Raw genomic sequence first — 13,447 nt, forward strand, 5'->3', positions numbered from 1 at the left:
TATGGAAAAACAAGGTATGGAACAGGGTATATAAGTGTGCTTCAATTTTGTATTAAAAATGGGGCAATATATAAGTACATATGTGCTTATACAGACATACATATATATTACTTCTGTAAGGAAACATAGGAAACTGGTAGAAATGGTTTTCTCTGGGGAAGATGACTTCCTTTTCTCTGTATCAGCTTTTGTACTGTTTGAATTTTCTGTCTTTAAACTATAAAATATATTTTCTTTTAAAATAAAGAACCCGGTTAATAAAAAGAATAAAGTACACTAAAGTTAAAAATAACATTTATCTGGAGAAAGTGAAATGCTAATCTGTATCAGTGGTCTGCTACTTTTTTCTGTTCTATTACTCATGCAAGACAACTCAAACACAATCTCAAAAAAAAAAAAGATTCTGAGTTATATGTGATTCTAGATGCAACTATCTATAATTCTAGCTCTGTATCAGAAGGAGATGAAATGATAGTGAAAACATTACAAAAAATCATCTTTAATAAAAATAATCTCATCATTTAACATCACTACTGAAAAACAATGACCTAGAACAGAGGCTGGCAAACCTTTTTGGTAAAGGGACAGACAGTAAACATTTTAGGCTTTGGAAGCTCGATGGTTGCTGTTGTAACTCCTCAATTTTATGTTGTAGCACAAAAGCAGCTATAGACAATACACTGCACAAGCATGACTATGTTTCAATAAAACCTTATATACAAAAACGGGCTGTAGGCTGGCAGTTTGCCAACCTCCTAGAAAACAGAGATAACCTGAAATCTAAAAAATGGCACATCTAAAATTTTCATATATTTCACAATAAAATATTACAAAAGGTCCTTTTCTGCATCAAATCATTTAAATAAACCATGACCAACATATTTTAGTTGCAATGTGATCAAGGAATGAAGCTACTGTAAACCTGATTTATACAAAAGATACAGGGGAGAAAATTCTGAACCTATTCCAAGGTACCAGAAAAAAATTCCCAGGTATAAAAAAAAAAAAAAGCAATGAAAATGTTCTTTAAGAATACTTGCTTTGGTGGCAGGAGAACCAAGCTCTCTCCTTGTATTAAATGTTGTAAGGACTAATTAGACTTTTACTGTCATACTTATTCTTTCATATATCTAAAGATGCACACTAGATCCTAAATAGTAAAACAGAAAATATATAAATATTTAAAACAAGACAACCTATTACGGGGTTTGCCTTATTTTTAACAAAAAATAGCATTTATAAACGTGAGATTAATACTTTTTAAGAGATAACTATTAATCGCAATAGATAATGAGTGGTTAGCTGTGCTTTAGAAATGTATTTGTATCAACAACCATAAAAATATGCCTAACTTTTGCTGCAGTTAAGTTTCCCCAGAAACTTATCTTAAGAAGTAATATAACCATTTTGGGACTTCCCTGGTGGTGCAGTGGTTAAGAATCGCCTGCCAATGAAGGGGACACGAGTTTGAGCCCTGGTCCGGGAAGATCCCACATGCTGCAGGGCAACTAAGCCTGTGCACCACGACTACTGAGCCTATGTGCCTAGAGTCCATGTTCCGCAACAAGAGAAGCCACCACAATGAGAAGCCCGTGCACCACAATGAAGACCCAACACAGACAAAAATAAATAAATACATTCATAAAAAAAAGAAAATAACAGTTTAAGTGACTTATAGGAACAAAACATTCATAATGAACATCTGTAGCATTATTTATAATAAGACAAATTTAGAAATCAAAATGTCAACATCCAACAGAGAAATACTTAAATAAATCATGATATACTAACTGTATCGATGAACAAAATATTACTAATATGCTTATTATTTTTTATTGTAGTCAAAAACAACAAAATTTACACTTAACCATTAAAGTATATTAGAGTAGTATTAACGATATGCACATTGATGTATAACAGATCTTTAGAACTTTTTCATCTTGCAGAACTGAAGTTCTATACCCACTGATCAACAACTCCCCATCTCCCCCCACCCTTGGCAACCACCATTCTACTTTCAGTTCCTAAGAGTATGACTACTTTAGATACCTCATAAAAGTAGAGTCATGCAGTATTTATCTTTTTGTAACTGGTTTATTTCACTCAGTCCTCAAGGTTCATCCATGTTGTGGCATGACAGGATTTCTTTTTTTTTACCACTGATAATAAATACTCCACTGTGTGTAAATACCACATCTTCTTTACCCATTCATCTGCTGATGGACATTAAAGATGCTTCTACCTCCGAGCTATTGTAAATAAATGCTGTAATGTGCAAATATCTCTTGAACTGTTTTCTTTTGAATTCTTTTGGCTATATATCCAAAAGTTGGATTGCTGGATCGTATGGTCATTGTATTTTTAACTTTTTCAGAAATTGTTCTCCATAGCAGCTGACCATTTTACATTCCCACCAACAGTGTATAAGAGTTCCCTTTTCTCTCTATCTTTGACAGTACTAGTCAATTTCTGAGGTGATAGCTCAGTGTGGTTACGATTTGTTAATGCTCTGATTAGTGATGTTGAGCATCTTTTCAGGTTTGTTCACCACTTGTATGTCTTCTTTGCAAAATGTCTATTCCAGTCCTTTGCCCATTTTTCAGTTGGATAGTCTGTTGTTGACTTACATGAGCTACTTATATAGTTTGGGTATTAACCACTTATCATATATATGGTTTACAAATATTTTCTCCTATTCCGTTGGTTGCCTTTTCACTCTGTTGATGATTTCCTTTGTTAGGCAGAAACAGTATAGTTTGATGTAGTCCCCCTTGTCTCTTTTTGCTTTTGTTGCCAGTGCTTTTTCTTTCTTGGGTCCTTTGAGATTCCATATGAATTTCAGGATTTCTTCCTATTTCTGCAAAAAATGCCTTTGGGATTTTGATAGAGAATGCACTGCATCTATAGATTGCTTTGGGTAATATGGACATTTTAACAGTATTAAGTTTTCTAATCCATGAACATGGGATGTCTTTCCATTTACTTATGTCTTCAATTTCTTTCAGCAATGTTTTATAATTTTTGATGTACAAATATTTTGCCTCCTTGACTAAGTTAATTCCTAAATTTTATTCTTTTTAATTCTATTGTAAATGAGTGTTTTCTAAGTATATAGTTTTGGACTTTTCATTGTTAGTGCATAGAAACAACTGATTTTTGTGTGTTGATATTTCATTCTGCAATTTGCTAGATTTATTAGCTCTAACAGGGTGTGTGTGTGTGTGTGTGTGTGTGTGTGTAAGTGTAGTCTTCAGGCTTTCCTACATAAAAGATCATATCATCTGTGAACAGAGATAATTTTACTTCTTCCTTTCCTATTTGGATGTCTTTTATTTATTTATTTATCAATTTACTTTTCTTGCGTGAATTCTCTGGCTATGACTCCTAATACTTTGAATAGAAGGGACAAGAATAGGCATCCTTGCCTTGTTCCTGATCTTACAGGGAAAGCTTTTGGTTTTCCACCACTGAATATGATGTTAGCTGTGGGCTACTCATATATGGTCTTTATTATGTTCAAGTAATTTCTTCCTATTCCTAGTTGGGTGAGGGTTTTTATGATGAAAGTGTGCTTAATTTTGTCAATGGTGTCTTCTGTATCAGTTGAGATGATCATGTGGTTTTTGCCCTTTATTCTGTTAATGTACTATCCACACTGATTTTCTTATGAATCATCCTTGTATTCCAGGAATAAATCCCACTTGGTCATGTGTATAATCCTCTTAATGTACTGTTAATTACATTTGCTAGTATTTTATTGAGCGTTTTTACAACAATATTCATCAGGGATATTGGCTTATTAACTTTCTTTTCTTGTACTATCTTTGTCTGAGATTTCGGGATCAGGGTAATGCTGACCTCATAGAATGAGTTTGGGAATGTTATTGCCTCTTCAGTTTTTTGGAAGGGTTTGAGAAGGATGGGTGTTAATTCATCTTTAAATGTTTGGTAGAATTATCCAGTGAGGTTATCTGTCCTGGGCTTTTCTTTGTTGGTAGGTTTTTGACTACTAATTCAATCTCCTTACTAGTAACAGATTTGTTCAAATTTTTCATCTCTTTATAAATCAGTATTGGTAGGTTGTATGTTTCTTGAAATTGATCCATTTCTTCTTGGTTATTTAGTTTGTTGGTGTATAATTGTTTAGAGTAGTATCTTATGATCCTTTTTGTTTGTTTCTGTGGCATTAGCTGTAACGTTTCTCTTTCTTATTTTTGTTATTTGAACCTATTCTCTTTTTCACTTAGCCTGGCTAAGGGCTTGTCAATTTTTTGGATCTTAAAAAAAAAAAAAAACTTTCAGTTTTGATTTTTCTTCAGTTGTTTTTCTATGCTCTATTATGTTTATTTCTGCTCTAATCTTTACTATTTCCTTCCTTCTGATAACTCTGGGCTCAGTTTGTTCTTTCTTAAGTTTTTTGAGGTACAGTTACGCTGTTGATTTGATATCTTTTTTTTTAATGTGTTCATTGCTATAAACTTCCCTTAGTACTGCTTTTGCTGCATCCCATAACTTTTGGTGTTTTTGTTTTCATTTGCCTCAAGATACTTTATAGTTTCCATTTTGATTTCTTCTTTGGTACATTGGCTGTTCAAGAGCATGTTTAGTTTCCACACATTTGTGAATTTTCCCTTTCCCTTTCTGTTACCAATTTCTAGTCTCACTGCACTGTGCTTGGAAAAGGTATGATTTCAACGTTAAATTTGTTAAGACTTGTTTGTGACCTAATGTGGGATCTATCCTGCAGAGTATGGTCTGTGTGCTTGAAAAGACAGTATATTCTGCTGCTGTTGGGTGGAACATTCCATATATTTGTTAGGTTCATTTAGCTTTGTTCAAGATCACTGTTTCCTTAAGATTCTCTGTCTATTTCATCAATTATTTGAAAGTATGATATTGAGGTCTCATACTATTATTATATTGCTATTTCTCCCTTCAGCTCTGTCAATATTTGCTTTATACAGTTAGGTGCTCTACTGTTGGGTGTATATATATATATATATATATATATATATATAAAATTGCTATATTGTCCCAATAAATTGACCCTTTTATATTACATAATATCCTTGTCTCTTGTAGTTATTTATTTATTTATTTATTTATTTATTTCAGTATGTGGGCCTCTCACCGTCGTGGCCTCTCCCGTTGCGGGGCACAGGCTCCGGATGCGCAGGCTCAGCGGCCATGGCTCACGGGCCCAGCAGCTCCGTGGCATGTGGGATCCTCCCAGACCGGGGCACGAACCCGTGTCCCCTGCATTGGCAGGCGGACTCTCAACCACTGCGCCACCAGGGAAGCCCTCTCTTGTAGTTTTAAACTTAAAATTCTTTTCTCTAAGTAATGCCACTCCTGCTCTCTTTTGTTTACTGTTTTCATGGAATCTTTTTGCAATCCTATCACTTTCATCCTATATGTATCCTTAAATCTAAGTGAGCCTCTTGCAGATAGTATATAGTTGGCTCTTGCTTTTTAAAATTTTTTGGCTGTGCAGCTTGTGGGACCTTAGTTCCCTGACCAGGGATCAAACCCAGGTGCTAGGCAGTGAAAGCACAGAATCCTAACCACTGGACCACCAGGGAATTCCCAGATCTTGCTTCTTTTATTTTTCCCAACCTATTCAGCCACTGTATGGCTTTTGATCATAGAATATAATCCATTCACATTTGAAGTAATTACTGATATGGAAGGACTTACAACTGTTATTTTTAAATTGTTTTTTGTCTGTCTTGTAGTTATTTTGTGCCTCTCCCTCTTTTTTTTTTTTAACATCTTTATTGGAGTATAATTGCTTTACAATGGTGTGTTAGTTTCTGCTTTATAACAAAGTGAATCAGTTATACATATACATATGTTCCCAAATGTCTTCCCTCTTGCGTCTCCCTCCCTCCCTATCCCACCCCTCTAGGTGGTCACAAAGCACCGAGCTGATCTCCCTGTGCTATGCACCTGCTTCCCACTAGCTATTTTATGTTTGGTAGTGTATATATGTCCACGCCACTCTCTCACTTTGTTGCTGCCTTGTGTTTTGTTGATTTTTTTTTAGTGATGTGCTCTGGATCGCTTTCATTTTCCTCTGCCTATCTTCTATAGGTATTTTCTTTATGTTTACCATGGAGATTACCAAAAAAAACCTTATAATTCTAGTAATCTATTTTAAACTGACAACATCTTAACTTCAATCACATACAAAAACTCTACTTCTTTATATCTCCCCTCCACCTCTTGTTATTGATATCACAGATTACACTTAAAAATTTTGTATCCACTAACATGTTATAGTTATTTTTGTGCTTTTACCTTTAAAATTCTATATTAAAAGTGATTTTTACACCACTCTTACAGTATTACTGGATTCTGTATTTATATATATATTTACTTTTACCAGAGAACTTTGTATTTTTGTATGGTTCATGCTACTGTCTAGTGTTCTTTCATTTCAACTTGAAGGATATCTTTCAGCAATTTTTGTTAAGGCAGGTCTAGTGTGATGAACTCCCTCAGCTTTGTTTACCTGAGTTCTTTATTTCTCCTTCATACATGAAGGACAGTTTTGCTGGATACAGTAATCTCTGTTGGCAGTTTCTTTCTTTCAGTACTTTGAATATATCATCCTACTCCCTTCTGGCCCCTGTAATGTTTCTGTTGAGAAGTCTCTTGTTAATCTTATGGGGCCCTCTTGTACATGATGAGGTGCTTTTGTTTTGTGGCTTTTTAAATTCTTTGTATATAGAAAGTTTGATTATAATCGTCTCAGTGTAAGCCTCCTTGTATTCATCCTTGTTGGAGTCCTTTTAACTTTTTGAAGTTGAATGCCCATTTCCTTCCTCAGGCCGTTAAGGCTTTGGCCATTATATCTTCAGATAAGCTCTCTGTCCCATTCTGCTACTCTTCTCCTTCTTGGATTCCCATAATGTATATGTTGTTCTGCTTGATAGCATCATATAAATCCCTTAGGATTTCTTCACTTTTCTTTTTTTTTTCTTTTTGTTACTCTGACTTGGTAATTTCAAATGATCACTCTCGGAGGTCTCACTTGTTTCTTCTGCTTGATATAGTCTGCTACCTTCAGTAAATTTTTTAGTTCAGTTATTACACTTTCAGCTCTAGAACCTCTGGTTCTTTCTCAGTTTCCACCTCTGTTGGTATTCCAACCTTGTTCATGTATCAGTTCCCTGATTTCTTTAGTTGTCTGTGATCACTTATGGCACATTAAGCTTCTTTAAGAAGACTATTCTGAATTCTCTGTCAGGTAATTCATAGACCTCTGTTTCTTTTAGTTCTGGAATTAATTTTGGCCCTTTGATTGGGCCATGTTTCCTTGTTTCTTCATGTATCTGGTTATCTTTTTGTTGTGTTTTGTGTATTTGAAAATGCACTTAAGGGGAGTTTCTCCCCCATATGAAGCTGTTTCTCTTAAGTGCATTTCAATCAGCTTGACTGGAGACTCCCAGTGGTGTTGTGTGGGGAAGAGTGTCTTCTCAAACCTTTCCTGGGGGATGCGCCTTCTCTGGGCTTCTATATGAAATTTCCTAGTTATAGAGATTTGTGGGTTTCCTTTTCAGGATTCTGTAGTCTCTTGTTCCCTCTGGTGTTTGTAGTACTGCAGACTTTCCGGTTCTGCAACAGGCTGCTTAGCTCTTTCTTGTCCTCAGGTATTTAATGTATGATGGTTCCCCATCAGTGCTCTGAGACAGACAAGACAGAAACAAGTCCCTTGGGCAGTACCTCCAAAAGACAGTGTTCCACACTTCTTTCTCCTTCCCAATGGAAAAGCTATGACTTGGGTTTTTTCTCTCCATCAAAAGCAGTGCTGGCTTGTGAGAGGGGCTAGATGCAGTTGGAATGAAATGGTTTTTCTTACCCATTACAATGTGGGTATTTTGGACTTTGAGCTTGCCTGGGGTACCACAGCTTCCTGATTCCTGGAGTGCTCATAAAAGCTTTTTGGACAGTATGTTGTTGTTAAGTTGGTATCTCTGTGAGGCAATGAGGTCTAGGGCTTCTTATTCTGGCATCTTGCTGCCAACACTCCCGACATATTATTTTTAAAAATTAAAGGCTATTTAACAATGCAGATAAATGTTAACAAAAATAGTAAGTGAAAAAAGCAGAACTTGATTTTATTGATTGTAACTATACTATATATATTTATTATAAACACTAAAAGACATATAAAAAAAGGAAATCAGTTATATTAATGTGGTAACAGGTGATGCTAACTTTTTCCTATAAATCTCTTTAATACTAATATTTAATAGTTAAAAAGATTATAGTGCTAATTTTTTTCACTATTAAATGTCTATGACAAATATAAATTTTAAAATTAATATTACTTACCTAGTATTTAGTTGCTTCTTTATAATTTCTAAATTTACTGGTGGAAATGAAATGGAAGCACCAAACTTCTTCACTGTTTGAGATTCACTGCTATGAGAAAGATCTATCTCTCGTCCCTAAAAATAATATGAAAATTTATATTGTTTTCAACATTCATTAGTCTTACAAATATTAATAGCATGAAAGCAGATTGGATACACCAAGGTCTCACCAGCTCAAAATTCCATGCCTCTGACATTTTTTATGGTTGTAATAAAACGTTTTTAAAATTTGCACACAGTTTTAAAAGTTAGAACTTTAAATTCATGTGCAAGAGGCAAATTACAAAATCTTATTTTTCACAAAAGCTTGGTTCTCAGTGTTTATATAGCTAGTTCTGTTTATGATCTAATATACTCTCAAAAAACCACATACTGGAGGCTCCAATCAAGGTGGCAGAATAGAAGGACATGGAGGTCACCTCCACCCACAAATACATGAAAAATACATCTCTGTGGAACAATTCTCACAGAATACCTACTGAACCTGGCAGATCTCAGAACCTAAAAGTGCAAGAAAGATCTCCATGTAATCGGGTAGGATGAAAGAAAAAGAAAAAAAGGGAAGTGGGATGGGACCTGTGTCCCTGGGAGGGAGTCATGAAAGAGGAAAAGGTTCCCATACCTTGGAAGCCCCCTCAGGTGGGACAGAAAGGGAGCTTCAGAGGCTCAGAGGAGACAGCAGCAGCCAGTTTGCACAGAGAGACCAGAACAGATGGTCTGGGCCACTGCCCTGCACTCCCCAGCCTGAGATGCACATCGGCTGGTGCACATGAGGGCTGGGTGCTGATACTCCAACTTTAGAGGACAGACCCAGGCGAAGGACTGGGGTTGGCTGTGTGGAGACAGTAGGAAGTGGCTGGAGTGTGGTACAGCATCAACCGGTGGGTATACATGGAAGAAGCCTGGGCCCGCCATAGAAGCGAAGTGTCATTGTTAAGGGGGTGTGAGAAGGGAGGGGTGGTGCCTGCCAATAGCAGCCTCACACCTGGCATGCTCACAGAGGGAGTGGGGCTGCCACTGAAACCCCACTGTTAATGTGCATATGAGTGAAGGGAGGGGCAGGGCCGCCATAGCAGCCTCTTTCTCTGCACACTCTCAGCTGGCTTGGCACCACCTCTACAAGCTCTGGGGGCATGCAAGTGCCAGGGGGTTGCCCACAAGTGGAGACGGGGCTGAAATCCGAGTTGATTACCAGGGGTCACACAACTTAGGAAGCAGGGCTGAAATCTAAGCCATCTCCCCATGACTGTGTGATCTGCAGATTTATGCCACGGCTACTGGTTTTGTAAAAACTCAGCGACTGCACGATATCTGAATGGACAACGGGTGCTCCTGCAGCTCTGATGGGTCTGGACTTAGCACCTGTGGGCTCTGTGGGCGCATGCACATGCAGGCTGGGACAGGGTCTGGGTTGCTTCCATAGCTCCCATGGCGGGTCCAGGTGTGCAACTACTGCAGTCGTGGTACCTGACTTCAGTGGATCTGCACTGGTTGATTTGAGCTGGTGGCTTTGTAAACACAGGGCCTGAGGGACACCAGGGACTACTGCCTGCATTCCCAAAGTTGAGGTGGGGCCAAGGGCATGCCACCAACAGTATACTTTGTTAGCTTGCACAGTGGGTTTCAGGTGACACCATGGAGCGCACTTCACAGTGGATAGCTCTGGGAGAGGAACACTCAGTGGCTCCTCTCTCAGTGCGAGTGCTCCAATTCCACCTATCTCACACCGCACATCAGAAACAGATCTGAGGGTTTCTACTCCAACAACTAGGGGGTAGACGCTGCCTCCAACAGGGCTGTGACAACCACAGAGCAAAGAGGAGGATCCGCTCAACATTCAGTTCAGGCTCGGGTCACCACAACACCAGTCACACCCCCTTTTAAGGTGATAATGGCCAGCACACACTGAGGAAAGAGGCAGCCATACTAAAAACAGCCCTCCCACCAAATATATTAAACCCATGCAGGCTACACATGGATACTCCCACATAAAAATAGCCCTCCAAGACCACAGTAATTAACTGTTTCTCCTAAACTCACAGAGTAAGAGAAATATAAGTAAAATGAAGAAGCAGAACAACCACTTCCAATTAAAAGATCAAGAGAATTGCCCTGAAAGAACAAACAGTGAAACAGACATCTTCATCTAATAGATACTGATTTCAAAAAGGAGATAGTGAAAATACTGAAGGAATTAAGAAAGACTATAATTGAAATACATATTACTGTAAAAAGGAACTAGAAACTATATAGAGGAGCCAAGAAAAATTAGAAAACTCAGTTGCCCAGATGAAAGCTGAGTTAAAGGCAATAAACAGCAGACTGAATAATGCAGAACGAATGTGTTCTGAAAGACAAAATAATGTAAATCACCCAATCAGAACAGCAGACAGAAAGCCAATATAAAAGAAATGAAAAAAATGGAAGCAATAGAAAAGATCTATGGGATAATACAAAGCTTGCCAGTGGTTAGAGGTCCCGCTCTGCCAACAATCAGCCTGGCAGTGGTCCTCGCTGTGGAGAGTGCAGAGAGAGGAGGATCGCAGCCTTCTCCCTGGGGCCCTCCAGGCCCTCTGGCCTCAGGCCGGAGGGTGAGCTGGTGGCTCAGGGACAGGCTGAGGGCTGTGCCCTGCAGAGCTCCAGAGCCCTCGCCAGGGCCACCCACTTGTGGGGTCCAGGCCTTGAAGCTGCCCCGAACCTCTCCCCCATCCCCACCTCTGGGACTTAACGGCAGCAGCAGTCTCCATGGGTCACAGTCCGTGGAGGCCCCAGCAACTGGAGTACATGGACACTGCCGTTAAGGTAGGATACTTCCGCACTCCCGTGAAGCTGGGCACAGCCACATGCCTCCTTGCAGCTAAGGAAGTCTGAGCAGAAGTGACATGTATAGCACCCAGGCCAAAGCACTGAGCTTCAGTACTTGACTCAAAGGCTTCTCTTCCCTGCCGCAAGGACCTCTGAGGTTCTGACTCCAGTCATGCTTGTGGAAAGTTCTATGCTCTCCTTCCTGCTCCTGCTGCCTCAACAATGTTGCTTCAATTAAAATTACTGTTCCTTGAAGAGTGGGTTCTGTCTCCTCCAGGCCCATAAGGGCCAGGGCAGGATACAGGCTCCTCCCCAGCCCACAGCCCCACCCACACTTTGGGCAAAGATGACTTGCGCTACAGTTGCTTTTATGTACCAGGACTGGTGATTTTTAGTATGGTCTGCTGTTTCCTCAACTTTACAATTTTCAATTAGTTCCAAGGGCTTTTTTTTTTTTATCACTTCACTGATTCCTGGACTAAAGATTTAGAAGGCAGTTTAGATTTAGTCCAGACATTTATGGTCTTAGGGATAATTGACTCTATAAATTGTGGAATAAACAGCTTATGCTCATAGAACTGTACAACACAAAGAGTGAACTGTAACATAAGCTACAGACTTTGGTTAATAATAATATCTCAGTATTGGTTCATCAATTGTAACAAATGTACCAGACTAATGCAAGATGTTAATAATGGGAGAAACTGGGTGAAGAGGGAGAGGTGGGAATGCTGCATATTATCTGCTTAATTTTTTGTGAACCTAAAACTTCTCTAAAAAAAAAAAGTCTATTAACTAAAACATAATAATATGGGCAGGGTGAGTACATGAGGGCATCGATGAAACAAAATTAGCCAATAGTTGGCAATTTTTGAAGCTGAATGATGGTCCACAGAGGGGGATTCATTGTATTATTATATGTCCACAATAAAAGTTTTTAAAATATTAAATATAAAGCGTGCCAATCTATGCATAATAGGAATTTCAGAAGGGGAAGAAAGAGACAAGGGGATCGAAAATGTATTTGAAGAAATTATGGCTGAAAACTTCCCAAACCTAAAGAAGGAAACAGATATCTAGGCACAGGAAGCACAGAGGGTCCCAAACAAGATGAGCCCATGCAGACCTACACCAAGACATATTATGATTAAAGTGGCAAAAGTTAAAGATAGAGGATTCTAAAGGCACCAAGAAAAAAAAGGGTTAATTACAAGGGAACCCACATAAGGCTATTACCTGATTTCCCTATAGAAAACATTGCAGGCCAGAAGGGAGTAAAAAGAGTTAATTACAAGGGAACCACCATAAGGCTATTACCTGATTTTCCTATAGAAAACATTGCAGGACAGAAGGGAGTGGCAAGATATAGTCAAAGTCCTGAAAGGAAAAAAATCTGCAACCTAGGATACTCTACTCAGCAAGATTATCATTTGGAATAGGAAAGAGACAGAATTTCTCAGAAGAGCAAAAACTAAAAGAATAACAGCAATACTAAACCTATACTAAAAGAAATAATTAAAGGCCTTCTCTAAATAGAAAAGAAGCAATAATCTATATAAAAGAGAAAATCAAAAATGGAAAGTAAATCACTTAAGCCAGTATACAGATTAAAAAACAAACATTTTTATGAAAGGGATGATAAGCAAAATGAACAGAAAAAGGATAAACATGAAGATGTAAAAGAGGGTATCAAAATCATAAAATGCCAGGTAGGAGAGTAAAATAATGTAGATTTTTAAATTTTAGAATGTGTTTGAGCCTATATGACTATCATCAGTCTAAAGCAAGTAGATATAGTAATGGGTTAACATATTTGAAAACCATATGGGTTACTACAAATCAAAAAACATACAACAGATTCACAAAAACCAAAAAGAAGAGAATAAGCATAATACAAAAGAAAATCATCAAACCACAAAAGGAAAAACAAAAAGAAAGGAACAAAGAAAAAATACAAAATCAACCGGAAAACAAGGTTAAAAATGGCAATAAATATATATCTATCAATAATTACCTTAAATGTCAATGGACTAAATGCTGCAATCAAAAAATACAGACTGGCAGATTGGATTAAAAAACAAGAGCCTACCATATGCTGTCTACAAGAGACCCACTTCAGAGTGAAGGACACAGACTGAAAGTGAGGGGATGGAAAAAGATATCTCATGCAAACAGAAATGACAAGAAAGCAGGGGTAGCACTACTCATATCAGGCAAAATGGACTTTAAAACAAAGACCATAAAGAAAGATAAAGAAGAAC

The 13,447-nt window shown here is 37.9% G+C and overlaps 1 protein-coding gene across 3 annotated transcripts in view; it reads right to left on the reverse strand.

Moving 5' to 3' along the window:
* GCFC2 (GC-rich sequence DNA-binding factor 2) overlaps positions 1 to 13,447 on the reverse strand; it is a 66,079-nt gene that overhangs the window by 28,765 nt on the left and 23,867 nt on the right. For all 3 annotated transcript variants that reach the window (XM_081253761.1, XM_081253760.1, XM_081253762.1), the window contains exon 5: positions 8,341 to 8,456. In XM_081253761.1, coding sequence (XP_081109887.1) covers positions 8,341 to 8,456 — 116 coding nt within the window. The remainder of the gene's footprint in view (positions 1 to 8,340; positions 8,457 to 13,447) is intronic.

Source organism: Mesoplodon bidens (genome assembly GCF_964165515.1).
Source record: "Mesoplodon bidens genome assembly, chromosome: 14".
Lineage (NCBI taxonomy): Eukaryota > Metazoa > Chordata > Mammalia > Artiodactyla > Ziphiidae > Mesoplodon > Mesoplodon bidens.